This window comes from Magnolia sinica, chromosome 9 (assembly GCF_029962835.1).
Source record: "Magnolia sinica isolate HGM2019 chromosome 9, MsV1, whole genome shotgun sequence".
In the NCBI taxonomy this organism is placed as follows: Eukaryota; Viridiplantae; Streptophyta; class Magnoliopsida; order Magnoliales; family Magnoliaceae; genus Magnolia; species Magnolia sinica.
Genome location: NC_080581.1, coordinates 14,541,153 through 14,567,197, shown reverse-complemented (window position 1 = coordinate 14,567,197; position 26,045 = coordinate 14,541,153). Strand labels below are relative to the sequence as shown.

General features: G+C 39.2%; 1 protein-coding gene across 1 annotated transcript; it reads left to right on the top strand.

The window, feature by feature from the left end:
* The first annotated feature begins 4,352 nt into the window (after positions 1 to 4,352).
* LOC131256960 (uncharacterized) lies at positions 4,353 to 25,023 on the top strand. The gene is made up of 7 exons (XM_058258082.1): positions 4,353 to 4,732; positions 6,923 to 6,964; positions 12,968 to 13,050; positions 13,209 to 13,311; positions 13,811 to 14,024; positions 24,364 to 24,458; positions 24,545 to 25,023. The coding sequence occupies exons 1-7, from the start codon at positions 4,591 to 4,593 to the stop codon at positions 24,793 to 24,795; spliced, it is 930 nt and encodes a 309-aa protein (XP_058114065.1). The 5' UTR covers positions 4,353 to 4,590; the 3' UTR covers positions 24,796 to 25,023.
* The last annotated feature ends 1,022 nt before the right edge of the window (positions 25,024 to 26,045 follow it).

Below are 26,045 nucleotides of genomic sequence, written 5' to 3'. Positions count from 1 at the left end.
ATCTAAGATTTATCGATTGATCGGTTAATACGATCCTTAGTTTCTTAGATATGAGTTGTAAATGGTTCATTTTACATAAAACTCATATATTTGCCATGTTTTTAACCATTGATCAAATATATTAATCCTTGTTAGGTCTAACATGTGGTCAAGATCTACCTTTAGAACAATTGGATGTTAAGATCCATCCGATCCGATCATTCATTTCTTTATTTTTCACAATTTTAATCTAAAGAGCTTGATTGATCCTTGATCAGGTGATTCGATCTAAATCTAGGTCGAGTGAATCTTATTTTTCTTAAGTCTATTACTTTAATTAGTTGATTAAACCCTTGCTCAATAGTTAGATTAGATCCGATCGTCAATTTAACGGCTGAAATCATTATTTTAATCTTTATCTAATTTCAATGGTCTGAATCAAGATCCACTTAAGGATCATAATGAACATATAATGATCAAGAATTATAAGGTTTCAATAAAGTTCTACACTTTTGTGGTTGAGATCCACCCTTCATTTGAATATATGTGGTGGGGCCCACTTAAGGATGCCTTTAATGTTGGTGGGGCCCACCGCTATATTACTTTGCTAATGATGGATTTTGCATCTAAAATGATGTTGAAACTCATTATGCGATTAGCTTTTTTTTTTTTTATCATGTTTCTAATAACAATATCTTAAAGTGGGGCCCTACCCCAAATGTTTGATCAACTATTCTTTTGACATTGATTTCATATCTTATCCCCAGTCTAATCAATTAGATTAAAATCATATGGTGGGGCTTAACTTGAGTGATCGTGACCACTTACTGTAAGGTTCACCATATGAGATGATCATCATGCATCATTTAAGTACAACTTTAAATTTAAAATTAAGATCTCTACATCATTACATCTTTCACACATCCCAATTTCATGGTGGGCCACCATCTTACTGTATAATTAATAATATGTGACCCGTCCATGGGTATGATCACATCCATTGGAACATATCTAGTCCTCAAAGTATGCTCATTGTACATTCTTTCCATGTGGAGCCCATTACACTTGATCGAAGTATGATCTACACAGTTGATCTAGATCCCTATCAAGTGATCTATCATGATCAAGTGATACTCTCGATAATACAATGTTTGGTTATGCAAAATTTATTGCTTAATCATGATGGATTTTAACAATCATAAGAATACTAGTGTACATATAACAAAATTTATATTCTTACACGATTAAATCTAGGTTGATTGGTGTATCTTTTGGTAAAAGAGATTTTAATGTATTTTAGACCATTAGATTTAGATCACATTGGAAAAATACCCATAGGGTGCACTTTGGACGAGATTGAGCGGTTTAGATCGTGCCGAGTCAAAACAAGGCCCACCTATTAAGACCTCTCTCACTTTTTGCATAAAGTGTAAGTGCTTACGAGGAGTGGTGCACACCCCTTCCTTTTAAAGGGATTCATGCCTTACACGGCATAAGAGATTTTTTTTTTAAAATGTAAGAAAAAGATTGCATAAGACATATTTAAAAGGAAGTTTTGATTGAAGGTGCAAATTAAGCTTAATGAACATGCCAAATCACTAAGGGTCCCACAAGGACTGATCACAAGATCCAAGGCAATCAAAGCATTGTTCTAGTTGATCTCTCTATGGTAAAATTTGTAGCATGTCATGTGTGAGCTTTGACCACTTATGTCATGGAAGGAGTACCTAGTAAGGGCGTTCCTCTTTTTCCTTGTGTAAATGTTTACCTTTAGGTGTGTGCATGCCACATATGTATACTCCACATATATTTGATCTAATGTGATAAAAAATGTCATCTTCATGTTCATGATGCATGGATTTAGCGAAAAATATTCTAAATGTACAAATATGCATGATGGACGAGATATTCAATATTCATGATGATAGATCATATACATGCATATGATAAATCACATTTTCACATATTTCTATGAAGATCTAACCATATAAATCAGTAAATTTAAGCATAATAAATATAATAAGATTATCTATTTGCATATTGGTCTGCTACCTTAGGCTAAATTTATCAACTAATCATCGCCATCCACACTCTTGATCCTAGATTTGGATTTGTACTCAAGATTAAATTATGAAAATTATGTAATCTCAAATCTAATACAATGGGGAACAAAATAAATAGTGATCATTAGGTGGATCATGTGATTGAATAGTCAATTTTAGTGATATAAGTGATTCGTCCATTAATTTGGCATCTTTTGGCGATTAATTTGGCAATATAAAGGTTAAGTGTTAGTTTTGATGGACGATTCATGGTATGTATTGGTGTTTAAACGGACAAATCGACGTAGATCCATATTTAAATGGTCAGATGACCCTACCTAATGATTAATTATGATCAATAAAATCGAAAAAAAAAAAGAATTTAAAAATTCTCAACTATACTACAAAACCACCATACATGCCTGTGTTTAAGATTGCCATATGAGTACATTTCTAATTATACTTATGTATCTAATTGATGAATTATGTATGCATAATTAGATAAATGTTAAAACTTGAATAATTAGTTTATCCTACGCACTAAATCACTATCTTATTTATATACTAGTTGCCTAACTAATATATATTTTGTAGTCTATATAATTAGACCCATTAATCATGGCTTGGTACTCTAAGTATTAATTGTATTCTTAGTTTAAATTGATAAATTAGTTTAAGTAGGTGATTATATTTTTAATTGGTAAAATTTTAAGTAATCCTATTCAACTCTCTTTGTTCTATAACATAATCACCATTTTATAGCACTACCAAGCTTACGAATAACGTGGTAAACTATTCTGCATTCAATTTCATACTTGAGTTTTGAATTAGCCTTATTTTATACTAACATGATTTGGCTCAAATGATACATGGATCACATACCACATACACTTTGTGATGGCCCCATGGTGGTTTTTGTTGAACAGAATTAGTGTCCTAAATCTGTACAGGTAGTTTGCTAGGGTGTCAGGTCATTCTGGCCATCATGTGAGACAAGGATTAGGTGAACCAATGGCCCGAGATGTGTTGGGTGCTGTGGGGCCCACCACTATAAATGTGTTTTATATCCATGTTGTCCGTCCATTTTGCCAGCCTGCTTGTTGGTGGTAAACCTAAAAAAATGAAGTAAATATAACGTAGTGAGATTGGAAAGCACATTAAGAACTTCACCAGCTCAAAAGTTTCAGATAAGCTGATATTTTTGTTTTATTTGGATGTTTGTGACCTAATTAATATGTTAGATGGAAAATGAATATTATAGTGGGACTTAAAGAAAGTTTCAACGGTCCATCTCATTATCCTTATTGTTCCTGTCTTATCGTTCGATTGAGAATAGATCTGCTTCATTTTTTGGCCTAAGTGGATCAGGTGTGGCCTTGTCTAACCCAAAAGAGTGTGTCCCTTACTGTGGGTCCCACCATGATATATATTTTGCACATCCACCCTGTTCATCCGTTTTTTCCAGCTCAAGCATGGGCATGAGCTAAAAAAGGTGAAGCAGATGGAAATATCAAATAGCCCACATTATAAGAAACAATGGTGATTTAACACGCACCGTTGAAAACTTCCTAGCGCCCACCAAAATGCCCACCGTAACATTTATTTGCTACCTAACTTCTTGATAAGCTCAGGAAGACCTGGGATGAGGAATAAAAAACAAATATTAGCACGGTCCAAAACTTTATTGGCTCACAATTTCTTAGTGGTTAATCATGTCTACTTCTTATGGTATGGCCCACCAGAGATTTGAATCTGTTTCATTTTTAGCATTAGGTATTAAAATGAGCTGGAAAAACGGATGTACGGCGTGGATATACAAAAAATACCTCAAGTTGGGCCCCACGGTCAGGGCTGTACCGTATGCGGTGAGGCCGGGGCTGCACCTAATCCGACCCCAGGTAGGCCCCACAGCGCCCAACGCATCACGCCACCGCTGGGGGTGGTGTTGCAATCTGCGTCCCCATCATGTGGGCCCCGAAATCCATGCATGGGATTCTCGTATGCGACATCCAGACCGTTCATCAGATGGGACCTTCTTGTATGTACATTGAATGGCCCACAAGTGTACATCGTATGTGGAAAGCTGGTCAAAAGTCTCTTTTGACTCTCCTCTTTACTAAACAACTAAGTCCTGAAGATTGACCCCCAAAAGCCGTTTTTTAAGCCATCGCAAATACTCCATCAGGGCCCACTTGATGAACTGCCCGGATCTTCCACGTACCAATCAAATTGGCACGTGTGGGGAGAGCGTGTAGGTTTCAAAATCCAAAGTCTCATGTGCATTTTCCTCATAAAGTAGAAAAGTCGGACGGCAGTCTTCACGACCTTCAGCTTCTCTATTACAAGCACCGAAAGCCGGGCTTCAGAGTCTCAGACACGATTTCTCTCTCTCTCTCTCTCTCTCTGTGACATTTTTCCAACTTCCCCAAATCTGCAATTCCTCTCTCTGTAGATCTGATCGTGAAGAGGAGAAAGAGCTATAAAAGACGAGTCCCTTTCTTTTTTTATTTATTAATTTTGTTTTTTTTGTGATTGAGGATCATGTAAAAAACAGAGAGATTCTGTGAAAATGAGTGTATCTATGACTGTAATGACTTTCAATCTCCACGAAGATCAGTCAAATGACAGTCCAAATTCATGGGAGAGACGGAGAGATTTGTGTATAAGTGTCATCACCAGCTATTCTCCAATCATTCTCTGCACCCAACAAGGTATGAAGATCTTTCTCACCATCTTTTCCTTTTTCGATGATCTGGGTCTTCTTCAATCGGTGTTTTGGAGGTGGGTTTTGAGTGCTTTTGGATTTCGTGGTGTTTTTCTTTTTTTTTAGTCGGCATGATTGATCTGGGCTAATTGGTGTTTTGGAGATTGGTTTTTGGTGATTTTGGATGTCGTCGTGTTTGTTCTTGAGAATGGTTGATTTGGGTATTCTTTATGTTGGGATATCGGACTGTTTTGAATGAACTGTGGAAAGCTTGAAGTGGCTTCAAGTCTCATTTTGAACAAGGTTTTGAAGTATAGTCCGAAACCGGTATGTATTTCCTGATATGCACTGTATGTACTAGTTTCGCCCATGAACAATATGGTTGTATCGGGTCTGTATCGGGTCTGTATCGGCCTGTATATGAGACCCAATACACTAATTTAAAACCTTGATTGTGAAGTTTCGTTAAGACGATATATTTGCCGCCATTACAGTTGAAAATCCGAGCCCATGTCTCCCGCTTGTTAGATAAGCTGGTAGAGACAGTGCAGTGTGTGAGTGATCCAAGGTTCAATCCATGGCAGTGCTACCTTCGAGAAAAGAAAATCAGAGCCTGTAATCTGGGTTGCAGGCAATTCGTCTCCAGGGTACAATGAAGCCCAATCTCTGTCATTGATCTTCAGCAAGCTTTGGTGGTCAATTGACCGGGAACACTCCCAGCAATGAATGAGGTTAGATTAGAAACAAACTGACTTTTATCTGTTTCTGTGGTGATAGAATAACAGCTGTAAACAATGTAAAAGATGTGTTGGAAAATGTGAGCAAAACGACAGTTCTCAAAATGGAATTTGTAGAGATACTGATTGCTGGGATTTGTAAATCCCCCAACCCTCTAGAAATAGAGGTTTAGCCATTTAGGTGTCTGTTTGGATGGGTTCTTTGCATGTTCTGAACAGGCACAAGATGATTCAATGCACCCTTTCTATTTAACCAACCGGTTTGACTGCTGATCAAATGGTCAAGTCACCCTGCCATGTCGCTAATCCAAATGGTCCGCATAACTGCCACCATGGAACTGCCACGTCACCCAATTGTTCATGTAATCACCACCCACCCTCACCACATCATGGAATGGTCTACTCAGTCAACTGCCCACTGAGGCACCACACCATTGGGTCTGTCAACCTGGTCACACCACTTACCTGAACCACGTAAGTGGTAAAAGTTGAAGGTTCTTCATGACGATACATGTGCAAAGTGCCAAGTGTGCAAAAGGCGCCCAAGTAGCCTTATAGCTCACAACCACACATGCACCATGTCGCATTTCGTGTTCAAGTTCCTTGTGGAGATTTGAACTTAGGTATTTTTTTTTTAGTAAAAAAACACCGATGAGGGTATTTAGTATCAAAACTGCTATTCGATTCACAACTTTTTGGGTTTTTGTTTTCCAAAATATAATGGGTATCTTTTTCATGACAACTTTGAAGAAGGTTAGTCCACATTTCCGACAAGTAAACCCCCAAAATCATGTTTTGATTTTGAAAATTCCCAGTGCTTTAATTGATGTTTTTGGAGATATTTTTTCTTCTTCATGTTTTTGGCTTCTGTGGTGTTTTTTCTTGAGAATATTTGATCTTGGTTTCGTTAATTTGATGTTTTCGAGATGTTTTTTTTTTGTTTTTTTCGTGTTTTTTTTTTTTTTTTTTTGCTTTGGGCTTTGGTTGTGGTTTTGTTTGAGAATGTTTGATCTTGGTTTTGTTAATTCGATGTTTTGGAGATGGGTTTTTCTTATTTTTGACTTTCATGATGATTTTTTCCCCTTCTTTATATGGTTGATCTATATTTTGTTAACTATGATGTTTTGGGAATGTGCTTGATGTAAATTGGCTTTTGTTGCGCTCTCTCTCTCTCTCTGGTTCTTTTTTTATTTTATTTTATTTTAAAATTTTTTAAAATTTTTTTAAAATTTTTATTTACTTCGAGAGAATTAGTGGACTGATGGGTGTCTTTTTCAACTGATGTTTTTGAGTGATAGGTTTGTTTTGATATCTTATAAGTCTTGATATGGGTGTTATTGATTTTTTACTTCCGAGTGATGGGCTTTCATTTTTTCTTGGGATAGGTAGCGTTTCATTGAATGGGTTGATCTAGATTTCCTACTAATTGACATTTGGTTTTTTCTCTTTTCATGCTCAAGGTGTGAAGTCGCAATTGGAGTTCCTTCAACAAGGCTTACCAGGTAATGTTTTGATTTAGAAACTGTTACTATGTATTTTTCATTGATAAATTCGCCATGTAATGTTATCTATATAACTTTCAAGTTTCAACTCACGGAAATCAGATTGTTTGGTTTTAATTCCAGTATTTAACCAATGCTTATTGACTAAAAAGGAAAAAAAAAGACATGTATATTATGCTTGGTTGGAGGGGTGTGTATAGTGTCGGGCTCTTTTGGGAAGATGTTTGGAGGGGTGACATGCCTCGTTATATCAGGTTCCCAAAGATTGACAGTCTTGCTCCAGATCGCAATGTCATAGTCGATAATGTCAATCGAGGGAACACAATCTCAAAACGTGAATCTCATTTAATCATGTACTATACTTAGGTTGTCTATTTTAGGAATGGAATTATTCTCCTTCATTATCTCATTCGATCATGCTATACTTGTCTATTTTAAGAATAGAATTATTTTCCTTCATTATCTTCATTATCCCTTAAATAAGAGATTGTAATCACCCAAAATTATGGGTCAACATATACCATGTATAACATTCTGTAATCTATTTAAGAGGATGGAATCTCACAATGAGGACCACCCTGAATTGAATCACATCTTGATATCAAGATCTCAACAATTCAAAAAGGCTGGCCACTACAAATAAAGAAATCCAATTTTGAGAGAGGGGGGCTTCGACGTTCTTAGGAAGAGCCGTACGAGGCTTCTCATGTACGGTTTGGGAGTTGAGTCCCAGCACAGAGGCTTAGGTCAACACTTATATGTTAGCCAATCATCAATTGGAAGTGGGCAAGATGGTGATGAATTGCGATTGGTCTAAACCTTTGACTAGCAGGTGAGTCCGGTCAGGAAGGAGTTTGACTGTTGGGATGAGATGCGGGATCCTATTCAAAGCACTCCACCACGAATAACTATCAATCGGACTGTCGGATAGGCAGTAGAGATAGGAAATCCTATCTTTAGGGTGGGCTTTCAAGGCACAGATGAACTACTACATCTTGAAAGGGCTTTCAAGATACAGATAAACTACTCCAGCTGTTGCTTGCAAAGCCATTGCGCGCTAGCTTATGTTTTCTTAGCATGGCTTCTAAGCTTATTACTAAGTAAAACGCACTAGCGCGCCTGAATTTATAGTTGTTTTTCAGCTGAAAAATGTAATATTGCAGCTTCAATTGTATAAATCCCCTTCTCCTTCCTGTTGTTGTTAGACACATGTCACATTAACAGTCTGAAGTGTCAACTAGGGATGCCTGACTTTTCAGCCCTTGCTTGTATTTTTGTAGAAATATCAGATAAGTGCAACGATCGTTGTGGCGGGTCAGTGATGTAGGCTCCGCCTTGCCGTCGGTATCTTCGAGACAAGGAGGTTGAGGAGTACGCCATTCTCTTGTGTTGTTTGCATCTATGCTGGCCTTCGGAAGGTGAAAGCAACAGTTTGGTGTGGTGCAGAGATAAATCAGAATGTTTCTTGTTTAGATCTTTCTTTTTTACGCTTTTGAGTGGTGGGGAGAAATCGGGGAAGACGAGTCACGTTTGGCATTATGGTGCGCTCCCCACCTAAGATTGGGGCTTTTGGTTGGCTAGTGGGCAGAAAAGAGTATCGACGATCAACAATCTCTAAAGGCGCTCTATGGTTATTCCTAACACGTGCTCTATGTGCAAGTCCAACACCAAGTTAGTTAACCATCTATTCATCCACTGTCCTTTTGCTAGCCATGTTTGGGGTTCTATTCTTGTTAGGTTCAATTTGGATTGGTCCATGCCTCTTGAGGCGGGAGATCTCTTTTCGGCTTGGCATGGGGTGGCCCTAGGGAGAAAATCTCAAGTCATTTGGAGGCTTTGTCTTCTTGCCGGCTTATGGTCGATTTGGGGAGAAAGGAGTGTAGATGCTTCTGCAACGAAAGCAAAAGTGTTGAATGGGTCTTTAGATTTGTTTGGTTCCTCTTGAGTGGGTTGGGGCTAAGCGAAGGTCGGAAAAGTTGTCATTTTTTTTGTTTTGTTTTGTTTTTTTTTTTGCGTGTGGTTCGCTGTGTTTGTGTTTTGTTTGTGGCACCACCTTGTCGCTTTTTTAATGAAAGCTTTTGTTATCTTTCAAAAGAAAAAAAGAAAAAAATTAATATGCTTGGTTGGGAGTTGCGACCCCAGCTACTGCATTTTCTAGTGGTATTGCTAGTTTGATTTCACTTGGTTAGTGAGACTATGCTTTCTTGGCAAGTTGTTATTTTGTTGAATGTGGTAGTCATCCTACAAATGCCATTATTTTGCACCTCCAATATGGGTATGATGGTTCATATGTGGTGAATTGTTTCAGTTAGAGCAATGGTTCTAACTTCTAACAACTATATGAGGGATTATTTATTTATTTATTTATTTTTATTTCCAATGGCCATCTTGTCTTGGTATCTGACATGTAATAAAATAGAATACAAAGAAGTTCAACTTCAAAAGAAGATAGCAAAAATCAAAATATAGATAAACAAATAATAGTTAGCACCATGGGTACTTGCCAAATTTGCCTTTGATGCTGCATTGCATAGCACACTTGTAAATAAATGGTTCATTGAGAAAAGAAGAGAAGATGAGAGGAGAAAAAGGAGAGGAGAAAGAGCACAAAGGATGTTCACTTGCCCCCCTGGCCCCTACCAAAACCCCCACAAAGTAATATATTAGGGCAACTCTAATAAATGTAAAATTACACATATATCCTTTTCACTTGATATACACCCTACCCAAGGTATCCCAAATCGGTTACGTATCGGCCGTAATGGCCGATACGTAATGGTAACGGTGGGACCCGTTACGCGATATGGGGTCGAAACGGCCGTTATGGAATTCTGTGACCGTAACGGCCGTTACGGGCCATAACGGCCGTTACAGACTAGTAACGGCTGTTACAGGCCCTGAAAAAAAAAAAAAAACAAAAAACAAAAAAAAAAACCTTCACTTTTTTTCCTTTCTTTTCTTGTTCTTCTTCTCTTTCTTCTTCTTCTTCTTCTTCTTCTTCTTCTTCTCGAGCAGCTGCGCCTGCTTCCTGTTCTTCTTCTTCTTCTTCTCTCTCTCACTCGCTCTTTCTCTCTCTCTCAATCTCTTCTTTCCCCCTTTCCCTCTTTTTTTCTTTTCTTTCTTTCCCTCTTTTGTTCTTTTCGTTTCCCTCTCTCTCCATTTTTTTTTTTTTTTTAATTTGCAGCAGCTGACTGTTGTAGGTACGTGTCACGCAAAGATGAGCGCTGACACTCCTCGAGCTCCGAGTTGTATGAACGGTTTAAAGGAGATCAAAGTTATATGGGCTCCACAGTGATGTGTTTATTACATCCACACCGTTCACCTATTTTCAGATATCATTTTAGAGCACCAGCCAAAAAATGAATTCTATCCAGAGATCATCTAGACCACACCAAAAATAGCAGTAGAGATAATGATTTTCACGATTAAATAATTTGTAGGGCGCACGGTAACGTTTATTTTCCATCCAATCAGATCAGACCCGAGTGGGCCCCACCATAATGTATATATTTTATCCATATCGTCCATCCATTTTGCCACGTCATTTTAAGTCAGGATTCAAAAAATTAGTAATTTCCAAATCTCAGGTGGACCACACCATAGGAAATAGTGGTTATAGAATGCTCACCATTAAAAATTTCCTAAAGTCCACTGTAATGTTTATTTTCAATCTAACATGTTAATTGGGTCACATTGACGTGGATGAAGGGAAAACACACATGTTAGCTTGATCTAAAACTTTTCTAGCCCCCAATAAATTTTTAACGGTGAACGTTTAATTATTATTGTTTCTTACGGTGCAATCCACCTGACCTTTGGATGTGCCTCATTTTTGGGCTCATGCCCTAAAATTATTTGGCAAAATGGATGGATGGTGTAGATATAACACATTCATCACGGGTGAGGCCCAAAAAACTTTGACACGTGTGCTGCACTTTACATCCGAGTCCCTCCTAATTCAAGCCTTAAAAAATTGTACACGAGACATATATTAACTTGAAATTTGACAATTAAATTATGTACTGCAATTGCTAACTCACAATGCCAAAATCAAATTATTTGAATAGTTTTAATTGTTAATTTGTGAACTTTTATTTTTAAAAATAGGGCCTTTTGATTTTTATTTATTTATTTATTATGATTCATTATCCAATAAATGACCACCAATTTATAAGTGGGATAATGACAATAAATGGCATGAATTTGAGGCTGATTTGAAGAATAAATTGGTCCTCCAAGTCAGCCCCAAATTGGCAACGCCATCTACCTAAATTTAATTTTATTTTTTTAAAGAACTATTGGGAGAAATGATATCAAGATGTTAAGTATATAAATTACATATTTAAAAAATTAAATATATGAATTTTGTAGTCAAATTCAAGTTACCTGGTTAAAAAATTAATCAGACAGTCCGATACAACTTCTCACCAAAGAGTGGACCGTTATACCACCATAAACATATTCCAATTTATAAATGAATGCATATTTGGAATGCTTAGAATATTCTGGATTTAATCCATATTTTTTCATATTTTTTTGGCAAAAAAAAATAATTTGTGCCGTTACGGGCCGTTACGCCCCCGTATCGCCGTTACGCCCCCGTATCCGTATCGGTTTCGGAGGGCACCGTTACGCCAACCGATACCGATACGGGACACCTTGACCCTACCTAAATGAGTGCTAAACATAACCAACAATAACGGCCATAAGTGATACATGTGAACTACTTCATTGATCACTTCTAATAATCTTATGATCACCCCCCAACAAGATGGTCCACACTCATGATCATGACTGTCCATCATGGCCCATCAACATAAAACATATAGAGAAAAGTTTCGCTTCAACTTCTCACTTGAAAACCTGGTTTTACCACATCTTCCATATTTCTAAAACATAGGCCATGTAATCTATTAAGTGATGTTTGGAATTTGGAAATACTTGGAATTTTCCTTCATCATTCTAGCCTTTTAATGTAGTCCAATCAACTAATTCACAAAGACACAAGCAAGTGGGTTACACCACTGTATAAATATAGATGGAATTACTAGGCCATCTTTGTTGTTTCAACTTAAAACCAGATTTGATACTTGAATATTCGGTTTGACAACCTGCTACTAATTCCTCCTCTGCTTTTGGTAAATCAAAGGGTACATGAAATCAAAGATTCATGTGGTAATTTTGAGATCTTTGCTTCATGGTAATAACGCGATCTGGGAAGGGAAAATTCACCATTTAGAAATGTAGCCGGTTGGCAAGGAATAGTCCATATTTTTCTGTAGAAGTCACCGTAACGTTTTGCCAGTTTTATCCTGCAATTAATCACAGGGAAAAAGGAAAATGGTATGTCTCTGGGGGTATTTTTGTCATCCAATTCTTTCATGCGAGTAGCCCGCTCTTAAATCTTCACTTTGCTTATAGTTTGCATTGACGGCGGAGTAATAGGGAGCCCATGCAACAAAGGCTCTGTGGCGCCTATTGTGATGACTGTGTGACATCTGCTCCATACATTGTTGAGCCGGATCATGTCAGGACAACAGTCCAAAAATGAGGGAGATCTAAAACTCAAGTGCGTCACAGAATTGGAAAATGGTGGGGATGGGTTGCCCACCATTGAAACTAGGGTAGCCCTCTCTCGATTTGTGTAGCCGCGTTCTTTTCCCGTCTCTCCTTTTTTTTTTTTCCTCTCCTCTCCATGTGCTTTGCGTGCGCCCCCCCTGGTACTTTCATTGAACAGTCTCATTCTTTTCTTGTTTGTTTTCACGATTTGGTTTTTCTTAGTTGATGTTTTGTTTCTTGGTGTGAATTTTGGCATTGTAGATTTACTTGATATACATCTTTCCCTGGTTGTTGTTTTCTTTAATTTGCTATTAATCTAACCATGTAACTTTCAACCGGATGATATGGTTCACTGTTGTTTTATATATCGCATATGGGACAAGGTTTCATCTTAAAATTGGAAAGCCAACTAACCATGAAAGTTGTTTCTCCTACATTCTCAAGGTTATGGACAATTTGGGGTTTCAAGGAAAGGATCCCAAGATACTTCAGATGAACATTGCACAATCTTCTACGACAAGGAGAAGGTATCATGCCATTCTCTTCTCTAAATTTGGGATTGTTGGATGGATTCTGATTTAGTCAAATGAACTTCGATTTGGACATCATTTTTTTGACTTGAAGTCTTAATGAGACATTATTGATAGTTTTTGCCTTTTCTAAGACGTACTTGGACTAAATGAAGGTGGAGCTTCTAGAAGGTGGAACCTTTTGGCTGTCAGAGTCGCCCTCTGTTCCGGGAAGCATTTCCTGGGGATCTGTGGTTCCGTGCATTGCAACGTGGGCAATATCCTTTGGTGTTATTTACCTAAAAGGAATCATCTAATTCGTGGCCTGAAGAAATGCATAGCATCCTTGGACCCTCATTTCCCATAGGTGGGGTCCACATTTTGTGCAGACAGATTGTTGAGCTGATGGGGCCTACCATGGAAAGAACATGCCCAAATCTTCTGGATTGGAGGATCCCAACCTTTTGATCCTTGTTCTTCCCCACCATGGATTATCTATAATTCACAAAAAGAAGGATCAAGCGTGGATTGACGGTATCTTCCCTGGATATTTTGGGTCATGGTATATCCTTGGTAGGCTCATCATATTAGTGGCCTCAATCGCCAACCTGTTGGCCCTACTTCTACCAGATGGAACTTGGGGCCCAAGGATACCATGCATATCCTTGGGCAAAGGACCATATAATTCCCTTACCTGAATAAATTGTCCGGTCCGATCTTCTCATCTTTGTTATGTTGGATGTGGTATATGATTTGCTTCTTTGACATCATTTCCACACATTTCAACTCAAGAGAGTTGGGCCTCCAGGCTTCACTTTCCAGATTGTAAATACGAACATGGATGAGTTCAGTCCTCGGGCTCGTAGACGCAGTGCTTTGCTCACATGGCAGCACATAGCATCCTTGCCTCCAAGCTTGCCGGTTGTATATTGTGGAGGATTCAACACACAGAAGGAATCAATGACAGGGCGGTTTCTACTTGGCAGATCAAGGTATTGGTTAATCCGTACTGAGTAGTTATACTTAGGGTACATACAACTTTCAAATTCAAACTAGGTGCTGATTCCCCAGCTAATTCACTGATTGCCATGTTTCTGCTAGTTGACAATGGCCAGAATATATTCTATGAATTTCATGCTGGTTCCTATCTCTACGGTTTGCAAGTTGTATACACCCTAGCTCCCTTTTGGTTCTATTGGAAATTTGGAAATAAAGGAGAATGATTCCACAGTAAGCCCCACACGCAAACCGTATGTTTTCTATGGTGCACGTCCCTCCGAACTATTCCCTGTGGTGTGGCCCACTTAAGTTTTGGATTGGCTTGATTTTTGGGTTCGGGGGAAAACATTGGATGGTGCACTTGATGGATGGAGTGAATGCCATACCCACATCACAGTGGGCCCACACAGCTCAACTCCATGTGATCATTCCCTGGAAAATGACATGTGATTGTATTGTTGTAGCTTAGAATGTGAACTGGGACACTGATACCTACATCTACTAAATTGTTATGATGGCTTGTTCTGTCACTAAGCATTTTATCTACAAGTAGAATTTTACTAACGAGGAAAAAATGGGGGGATTGAGATGGCCCACTCTAAAGACCTTGATTTATTTCTATGTAACCTAGAGACAAACATGTGTATCATTTCCAAATGGTCAGTAGCTTCTAAAAGGTAGATCGTCAAAGTGTCTGTACAAATTCTTAAAATAACAAAATCATGTATTCTTTTTTGCAGGGCAAAATCACTTATTTTAATTTTATTTATATGTAAAAATCCTGAGAGATCTAAGCACATAGAAGTAGATTGTTATTTTATCAGGAAAAGGTGATATCCGAGATAATCAATACTTCTCATGTTTCATCTAAAAACCAACTTGCTGATACTTAAGCGGTTGGACAAAACAAAATTCAAGAAAATTCTAGGCACTCCGGGCATGATAGATACCTATGCACTAGCTTGAGGGGGAGTGCTGAAATGGGTATTCTCTTTTAAAGTCCCTTGATATACATTGATATGCCATCCTCTAACAGTTCGAGCTTTTAGAGCAACTGGTTGTTTGATATGGTATTAGAGCGGAACGTCTTGTTTTCGAATCCTGGGAGCAGTAAATATGCCTCCATAATATATTCTCCCACGAGGGGCCACTTATGGTGTGAGTTGTGAGTGCCCCTTCACCCTTGCCTAGTATGTTTCCGTGTGGAGTTCCCCACGATACAATATCCATTTTAGCCCTACTGAAAACCACCTCTGGTTGCTTGCATCGATTATGAAAATATCTATCCTTTTTGCCCAGATGGCCTAGAGACCGCCAAGAAGAGCAAACCTCCACAATTTCCCTTATGGCCCACACTACCATTATTCCAAGCAAGGGACATCTTGATTATTTCCTTAGGAGCCACCCAGTGAATCTAGTAACAATAACTCTATTCCTAGACATCCTTGGGGAGTTACGCAATGCAAAAGAGATGGTCAACGGTCTTTGCATCTTATAGGCACATAACACACGTTGGGGATCATCTGCGTCTTTTAAAGGTTATCCACTGTGAGGACCTTGCTTCTGCCCACAAGCCAAGCAAATGCCGCTACCTTCGGAGGCCATCATAGGACCAAATAAATTTTGTAGTAGCTTCTATCTTACTACTCCCCTGGGATCAGATAGCCTTGTAGAGAAGACTGAGAATTTTCCAGGTTTCTTTCATTTCCAAATCCACCCATCCTTATCAGATTGGTAGAAGCTGCTATGCTGTAAAAATGGTAACAAGCTGATTGTGTCCTCTCTCTTTATCTGGGAGATTCCTTCTATAGATAGGGTTCCAAATTGTGGAGATACCCGGATCCTTCCTAACTTGACCAATGAAGTGAAAATAAATTTGAGTGGTCTTTTACCACACCAAGCGTCCTCCCAAAATCGGATAAGAGAACCATCAACCAAGAGAAATCTGACCCCGTATTTGAATCTATCACTGACCCTCATAATCACCTTCCATGCTGATGAAGCTTTGCAAAGAGATGAGTCCTTAGTGAACCACCTTTCGTTCCCGATTCCATATTTTATTGCGATTACTTCTTTCCATAAGTTAGTGTCTTCCATCCCGAACCACAACCATTTACCTAAGAGGGCTATGTTGGGATTTTTGAAAGATAGGTATTTGGTTTTTAGATTTTTGGGATTAATTCCCATCTAGATAAATTAAATTTCTAAAGCCTAAAATAGATGGTTCAGATCATACCTTAATGCTACAAAGTCTGAAAAGAGAATAATTGATGTTGTTCCTTTCTGAATTGAGGTCTCTCCTAGATCTATCCCGAATGCTTGAAACCCGTTGATTCTCTTCATTGTAGGGCTGTAGAGATTGGTTAGCGAAGACAGGTCGTTGATCTAATGGGCCATCAATGGAAGTGATGAAATGATAGGAGAAAACTCTCCTCCTCCACTCTCTCTCTCTCTCTCTCTCTCTCTCTCTCTCTCCCTCCCTCTCTCTCTCTCTCTACATGTGTATGTCACTAGGGAGGGGAAAGGGGGATGCATAGGGCCTTTCTATAAGGACCAAGGAGGTGCTTAGGGGGAAGCGGATTGTGTATTGAATAACTCACTACGCTAAGCGTACTGAGTAAACTCTGTGGGGTCCACCGTGATTTATATATTTTATCCACTCCTTCCATCCATTTTATAAGATAATTTTAGGGCTTAAGCCCAAAAATGAAGCATATCTAGATCTCAAATGAACCACATCGTGGGAAACAGTGTGAATTGAAAGTCTACCATTGAAAAATTCTTGGGGGCCACAGAAGTTTTGGATCAAGCTTATATTTTTATTTTCCCTTCATCCATGTCGGTATGATCTTATGAACAGGTTAGATGACAAATAAACATCACTGTGGGGCCTAGCAGGGTTTCAACGGTGGAAATCATTATTCCCACTGTTTCTTGTGGTATGATACACTTGAGCCTTTTATATGCTTCAAATTTGGGCCCAACCCCCTAAATGAGGTGTAAAAACAGATGGACGGCGTGGATAGACCACATACATTCACGGTGGGCCCAACTTAGTTTACTCAGTACGATAAGAGCGTACTGAGTAACTCAGTACGCAATCCGATTTCTGCTTAGGGTTTAGTGGAGCATATATTGTGGTACTTCGCCACCCTATGGACTTTGGTAATTGTCCTACAACACAATTCCGTCATGTTGCCTTTCTCACACACCAAAATAGACCTATGTCCTTTCACTTTTTTGTGACATCCAATCCAGGCCTTTAAAAAACCTAGTGCAATGCTCTAAATTAGATATTAAAAGATATGACTATTGGATTTCAATAAGGCTTGATAAAAATAAATCTATAGTTAGAACAAATGATCTAACAGTTAAAATTGATCTAAAAACCTTTTAAAAGAATATGAAGGTGCTGGACAATCATTTGAAGCTTGATGGCCCATCCAAGGGGCAAGATCTAGCTAGCCACTATACTTAGTCCTGGGCGACAAGTGGATTCCCTTCTGAAATACATGAAGCCTCACTTGAATCTTATCACGAGAACCCAATCTCACATGTGTGTCAGCCACTAATGTAGCATTAGAAGGTGTATCAAAGCCCCATATCAAGATCAATGAAGTCCTTTTGTTATCTCAGTTCTAAGGACAAGTTTAAGCCTGTGCACAATCAACCTGATCCAATCCAAACATGATGGGTATTCTTGGTTAGGAGACTTGACATGATCCATTCCAATACAAATATCTAATCAAGTCTAGAACTAGATCTTGATGAACAAATAAATACTTGTACTCATCCCATGTGTGAAGGGCGATGACAACTAAATGCCTGATGGTGGAGATAAATGAATCCCTACTCATCATCGGTTCGTACACAAGATGATCGTAAAACTGATCAGAGGTTGCCTTTCCCTCGCTAAGACAATCATGGAGAATTTCGTTGAGAATATGGAACATCAACTCTGCACTAGGCTATCTGCGTCGTTATGTTCATTGCATTCTTTTCCCAAGGCAAAAAGGAATTTGAAGAGAAATCCTTATAACTCATTAATTTGTCTAAGTTTCCAATCAAAAGTAATAGTAAAGCATATAAAATGTGGGTCACTAATAACCCTATTTCATTCACACCCTTTAAAAAAACCTATTCCATTCACCAAAAGGGGTCATTAATGACCAAGTTTCAATTATTGAAACAATAAGAGTCAAATTGGCTTGAAAGGGCGCACACAACACCAACAGGGTAGGCTCATTGACCTTAGCTCCCTTATCTCTGCTCTACCTTCCGAAATCAGTTTGCAAACCTCCTTCCATTGCAACAAGTGAAATTTGTGCTTGCTTTTTGCTCTTGCTAAAGGAAGTCACACCTAAACCTTTCCAAAACTTGGTCACCAATGAAGATGGTAATAAAATAATGACACAAAATAGACCGGCATATTGAACATAGTTGCCTTGATTAGCATTAACCTGCCTTCTAAGAACAGATGCCGACTCTTCCAACTAGATAATTTCCTTTGAATTCTTTCTATTAGCTTGTCCCACAAGTGCTCCATAGGTTTACCAATGCAAAGGAGAACGTCGAGATACGAGGTGAAAGACTACTTACTTTGCAGCCAAAGATATCTACCAAGACCCGTACCTCTTTATCTATTTTCTTGACGCCCAATATCTCACTCTTGTGAATGTTAATTTTCAACCTTGAAACCACCTCAAAGTACTTGACGATTTTCCTTTGATTGTCTACCTCAATATTTGAGCCGTAAAATAAAAGCGTATCTTCAACAAATTGGAGGCAATATATCTAATGTGTGGCAACCTTCCATTCAAAACTCTTTTTTGATTCTCACTTCGACACCCCTTTCCAACATCCTATTTAGTGCCTTCATTACCACCAGAAACAAAAAGGGAGATAGCATATCTCACTATCTCAGACCCCTTGATGTCGTGAAGAAACCTTTGGCCTAAACATTCACTAGGATTGAGAACCTAGCAAAGCTAACACTTCCTTTACCCATTTTCTCCACTTCTTGCCACTGCCCAATTGAGCTAGCATGTTTGAGAAAGTTCTAAGCAACATGATTGTAAGCTTTTCTCCAAGTCTAGTTTACGCAATATCCCCCCAGTGCCTCTCCTATATTAGGAATCAATACATGAAAATTTTCTTGCCAAATACAAAACTTTTGACGGACCACAGCATTCTTCGGAATCTGGATGCGGAGACTTTAGCTAGGATTTTTTATGGGCTTCCAATCAAACTGATCAGTCTAAAATCCTTCAAACTTTTTTGTTGCTTCTTTTTTCAGAACTAGAGCAATGAAACCAATTTTGCAGATAACCTTCATCGCTCACCAAATTCCTGAGTGAATGCCATTAAATCCTCCTTCTCCCAAAATACTTTGAAGCAGGCCAAATGGTACCCATCCAAGCCTGGAGCCTTATCCCTCCCTAGAATTCATTGCCTCCTTAACTTCTTTTTCTTTTGTCGGTCTTTTTAACTCTTCTGCTTGCAATTCTGAAATATGAGCAAACAGTAAGTTGTCTAACTTTGGCCATTTCTATCTCTTCTCCATTAGGAGCTGAGTAGAACTTGACAATTGCACTGCACAATTGATCTGTTTTTGCAATGTCACCTCGTCAACCAATACACTATGGATGTTATTGGATCTTGTCCTACCATTAGCAATACCATGGAAAAAACTTTGTGCTTCTGTCCCTTGAGCCACACAGCCCTTGAACATTGCGTCCACTTGATCTCCTCCTCATTTAGTTGTTTTTTATAATCAAGAATGAGCGTAGACCGCTGATCCCTATCCTCCCCAACAATGAATCCCCTTCCACCTAGATGTCTATTAGCTTAAGAATATTGTCTTTCTTCTCCAAGGTGTTCTGTAATGGTAATGGTGGCTGTAACGGCCACCACCGTTACCTCTACGATACGGGGCATAACGGCTGTTACGGCCCCGTAACGGCCGTTACCTTCTCTCTCTTTTTTTAAAAATTATTTATTGAAAAACTCTCGAAAAACCTGTATCTGCCCCGTAGTGTTGATTAAAAAGTATGAAAAACATGTGTTTGTCCCGTAATAGACCATTACGGGGCTATTATGGCCTTTATAGGGGACATAACGTTTCGCTAACGGCAATTACGGGTCATTTTTTCCATAATGGCTGTTACGGCCGTTACGACCTCGTAACGTGTAACGGTTGCCACCGTTACCTTTACGTGATGGCCTTTACGGCACACCATGTTCTTCTCCTCTTTGACCAAAGAAATCTTTTCGCCATTGCCTAATTTTATCCTTTAGAAGCCACGACTTTACCAAAAATGTATGCACTGCCCGACCCTCCACTTGAAATGATCTGGACCACTCCTTCACCCGTTGTGCAAACCCCTCAGCCTCAAGCTACACAAGCTTGAAGCGAAAAAGGTCTCAGGTCTCAATTGTCCTCTTGAAAGTAAGATAGGGCATTTTGTCGGAGATTGGCCACGGCAGGCCCCATTATTCAAGCAATGGGAAAACATCAACCCCATCAGCCAAAATCAAGAAGCGGTCTAATCCGGACATTGCCGGTCTTTCTTGACCATTCAACCATGTGAATTTCATGTCCCCCATAGGAACATCCACCATTTCGTTCCTCTCTACCCAATCCGATTAGTCTCTCATACTTCTTTTTATTTTGGATCCATTGAGTTTTTCATAGGAGAATAGGATAACGATGAATTCTCCACCCACATGGCATGGCACTTGCCATCTTGCATGAACTTGATCCAGCTACACTTAGAAGGCCAATCTCTGTTGATCTTTGTTCGGTCCATACACTGAAGTGAATGCCCATTTGAAACCCAACACCATGTCCCTTAGAAGTGTCAACATCGAGAATTCTCCTGCCCACCAAACCTCTTTGCTCCTATGGAGCCCCAAATAACCACCGTGCCTCCTGTAGAGCCCTTTGCGTCTAGCACTGCCCATTCTCTAAACTTAACAGCCCATATGAAGACCACCATTTTCAGCCTTCTTTAAGAACAATGTAAAAAGGCTAGGTCTTTAATCTTGGATGATTGAGGTCCCCTTTCTCTTAAACACTTCTTCTCTTCTTCTCTTTTCTTACTTTCTCCCTAGGTCTTAAATCTTGGATGATTGAAGTCCCCTTTCTCTAAACACTTCTTCTTGTCTTTTCTTACTTTCTCTTTCTCATTTGAAAAGTCAGTAATACGAACCTGTGTGTCGTTTTCGTTGTCTTCATCAAGTGACTGTCTTTGAAATTGTGACATATTTAGTGGTACTTATTTTAATTTAAAAATAACGAATGGCTATAGATTTCATTAAAAGAAAAAACAAAAGAGGAATACAAAGACGAGCAGCTACACTACACAGACTCCAAATTGACTTGGAGCTGCGACAAAGGACCCCTCGAACACATCATAAAAACAATAAAACAGAAGAACATGAATGAACATTTCCTATCACCAAATTGCACTCTGGATATGTTCCATGGATGCCCCCTCAATCTAGCCTGTTAGCCTCCACATATGCTGCATGTTGCACATGCGAAAACAATGTGATGATGGATGAGCAAAGGTCTGTTTTCCATGATAAGATTTGTGATGCCCCAGGAACAACCTGATTTTATCCAACCAATTGCATTGCTGAAGTCCCCTTCAATGCAGATTGGGTTGAAATTACGATGTACAACCAGTCTAATCCATGGTTTTGAATATTGGTTACGATGTGGCCGGATTGCAACTGTATTGGCCACCCCGCTATGCGATACAGGGTTGAACTGGTCCATTACAAGGAAAAAGGGCTGTATCTGTATTGGCCAATATACAACAGCCATAAGGGCCCCATTTCAAGTTCTCTTATTTTTTCACTCAGGCCATTTGAACCATAGAGGAAGCTTAGAAACTCATTTTTTGACTAGAGCTAGGCCTAATTTGAGGATCAAAACACGGATTCGAATGGCATTCAACAAATCAAAGCGGAATGTACCATTTGGGAAAAAAATGGAAAAACCCTCCCCCCCCCCCCCCCCCCGTCGCTCTTCTTCTTTTTTTGTTGTATTTCAATGTAATGTTTCCTAATTCATGAACTCCCACTTGATTTGTGTTTGATTAGGCCCTATTCGGTTTCAGTAGGTCAAGCTGATAGACAACATTCTTACCAAAGAATGACCCATTATACTATCAAATAGACGTCCAAAGCAAGAAAAATATATTCTGGATCCACCCATTATTATTATTATTATTATTTTTTCAGCAAAAGAAAAAAAAAGAGGCTGATATGGTCAGCAGTCTGGTTGACATGGGAGCTGATTCTGATTTTCATAACCTTGGTCTAATCCCTTGGAGAAGGGCAGCAGTCTCGGCGTAATTTGATGTCCTGACTCCCAATTAGCATTGCACCAGTATTTCTCCTTACTGTTCCTGATTAATCACCGACTCTAGTTGGGTTTAGGTTCCCATTGAACTGCACATTGCACCAGTATTTTTCCTCACTTTTCCTGATTAATCACCGAGTTCACTTGGGCCTGGGTTCCCCTTGAGCTGCCATTGAAGTTGAGTTTGAAATGCCCGTCTCGAGGACAACACCAAATTTCTTTTATAGACCCTGGATTCTAGCCATATCTAATCCATTTTTCCCATTTGGATCTTAGTAAATCGGACAGGATCCCTCTCAATATCTTGTTAAGCTTTCACCATTCAACTGTACTATGCAATAGATTTTGTGATATGGCATGCTCAGACCTTGATTTCCCTCTGGAAATTCTGTTGTTCATTTCTAGCAAAATGCATCATAATGGCAGCCTGCCTTGATGATTGACCTCCATAGGAGTCAACCAACTGGATCCATGCATCCGTCCACCATCCGTCCACCATCCGTCCACCAGCCAATGATTAGAGGATTTGGAAAATTGGGTTATAGCATTTGGAAATTTTAGGGATTCTAGCAAAATCGTGGTTTTAGATTGTAATTTTGGGAAAAAAAATGGGAAATTTAGGGTTAAGATTTGGGGAATTGGAAATTTAGTTGGGGAATTTGGGAAAATTGGGAATACCAGATTTTGGGCTAAGAGGAATTGAATGGTATTGACTTTGATTATTTTTTTAAAAAATAAAGTAATATCTATAAATAACTAAATAATAATATTTATTATATGAAGTCAAAGACTGTGTCTGGAATCTCCAAGCATGCGTGTGCCTAGGCATTTCGGGCACTATAGGGGTAGGTGCGCTGAATGCCTTTAATTGCACCATACTCAAGTACAAGGTTGCAATTTACATGTAATGAGCTTGATCCCTAGTTGCATAATCCACTCCCACAATTTCACTTCGGACTCTGGCTCCTGCTCCCACTTCTTAACTATTTATACTTGTTTACATTTTGAAACTGATGCTTCCCTGCTCCCGTACCTGAATCTGTTGCCATTTCGTTTCATGCTTCGTGCAAGTGCAACTATTGTTCCATGTGACCCGGATGAATTATGGAAACTTCAACCACGTGACATTTGCATGAAACAAGTATCACTGTACTGTAAAAAGTCAGTCGTGTATGTGGTCTTGAGTAATTATATAATCCTAGGCCTGAGCATGCACCAGCACAACATACAGTTTTCAATTTGTACCAGTGGGTCCATGGATGGGGCCATGGATGGACCATACCCTGAAGGTCTTCTTGATCGGACCATCCTATCCTTCCAATTTGTGGCCTGAAAGAGTAAATGGTTAGGAAGATGCTTGCAACAACTGTCCACATTCTACTGAAAAGCCCAGAGATTGTCAGCAACCAAAAGATCTTTTAGACTGGGAGATTCTTGGCAATCTGTCCATCCCTGTGGTTCACATCAGACCTATGGTTTGGGTCAGTGGAATGTGGGCCCCAATCATACAAACTGAAGACTGGTGTATATCTTTCATAGCCTTAGTTCTGTGGTCCTACAATTAAAGGCTAGACACCAATGTGAGATTGTGGCATTCAAAACTGTGGCAGCATGAATAGGTTTCATTTGGATTGAGCATAGCCCACTGATTGGATGATCTTAACTATCTGATTCATCTGTTGAATGTCAGCCACCACCCATTTTCCCTGTAATGGTCCATTTGATGAGCGCTGAGAGAAGGGCAGGGTCGTCCGATCCGTTTGATTTTCAGGCTATGCTCCATCTAAAATGCTCCATCATGCGGTTGCCACAATTCAGCAAGGTATGGCGAGCATGTGTCAGAGTCTACTCCACGAATCTGTAACTCCTCCATATCTACGAATCTGTAACTCCTCCATATCTAGATATTATTACACGGGCTACTGATGTGATTGCTGCTGGTTCTCACATTCTGACAACAGAGAGCATGGCGTCGTAGGGGACATGAGAGATGCATGGCCCAATGCACGGGTGAGGAAAAATGTCTCACTTATCCGCACATATCATGGATTCAAAGGTAGGTATCCCATTTCGACCTCATAATCAACGTGCCCCCATGACACTGCAGCAGACTACTTTAAACTGTCAGGCGGCTGTTTGCAGGTGACCAACAGGGAGTTCTCGAGTTCCTGAAACTGATATTCCGAGCTCTGTGCCTATGCTGGGACCGCCAGACTCAGGACTTGCACATCGATTGGATTCTATTCCGCGGCCGCTCCTTGATCCCCGTCTCCTGCGAAGTGGTGAACGATCACATCGATGACATGTATCCATCTTCGCATTATCCGATATTTGCCGAGTTTATGCTTCCACGTACGGTGAGGTTGCTTGAAACTCCCGTAGATGGAAATTAGTTATTTGGTTCTGCCTTCAAGTCTTTCCTTTTTTTTTTTTTTTTGTCTTTTTTTTTTGTCTTGCTCTTGAATAAATGGTAGAGATCTGTTTCTTGTTTGATTGTAGTTTGTGATTTCAGGTGCATTTGGTACCTGAAATACAGGAATCCTGAAATAACAGAGTTTTGAAGATAAAAGGAAATGAAATGACAGATTCCTGTCCTTAGGCAACTAGCCTACTACTGAGTATTTGCCAAAATCTCTATATCCCATCTTGGAAAATATTTTGCAAAGAATATTTGTCACTTGGATAGGGTGCATCTGGGCTACCCTGGGCACGGTTCTAAAACTCACTGACTCGACTTGGAACTAAGATGAGTTGAGTCAACTTGGCTCAGATTTCAGCCAAGTCACTTGGAAACTTGCTCTTGGGACTGACCCAGTCTTTGATCAGAAAGACTCAGTGAGTCGACTTGGTCAGCTGGTATTTTGTTGAAAAAATTTGAAAAGGGGACGGTATCAAACCTGTCACTTTGATGGAAGAAGTCTTTGACTAGCACAGGACATACTGCCAATATGCCTATTCTTTGGCATTTTGATGTAGAACAAGTGGCGGAAGATTTCATGGACAGCTAGGATTGAAAGAAATCAGGTTGGGAAGTTCAATCTAGAGTAAAAACAGCCTATTACCCGTTTTGCACATATAATATGTCATTGGAGAGCCATCGACAAGTTCTGTCTTGGCTAATCACCAGAGTTCATTGACCCCCTAATGACTTCGTAAAATTCAATCATTTCAGGAGTCAAATTTGAGTTTGAAGTCAAAACTTACTTCTAGTAAGTTCTGTTTTCTCTATTTTAAAGGTTTTACAAGTCTGGTTGTAGTCTTTGTTTACGCCATCTAAGAGTTATTTACGAGTTTGGGTAGGAATTAGACCTCCTTCTAGGCTTTTACTATATTTTAGTAATTTTTACTATTTCGAGAAAGAGTCCTAGTTTGCCTTGAGTCTATTGCCTATTTTGGTCATATAAGGCCATCAGGTACTTGTGAGTAATTCATTCACTTTTCCATCCAACCCAAGTTTGTTACTCATTGTAAAGATTTTTCTCCCCTGTTGATTCGAGGATTATCCTAGAGATGAAGACACTGATATTGTCTCTTTTATCTGCATGCCTGCATCTTTAGTTTGTAATATTTTTACAGAGCATAACTATTTTATGTGCTTATTCCTAATGCCCTATTTGATAGCCACTTAAAAATGAGTTCATCT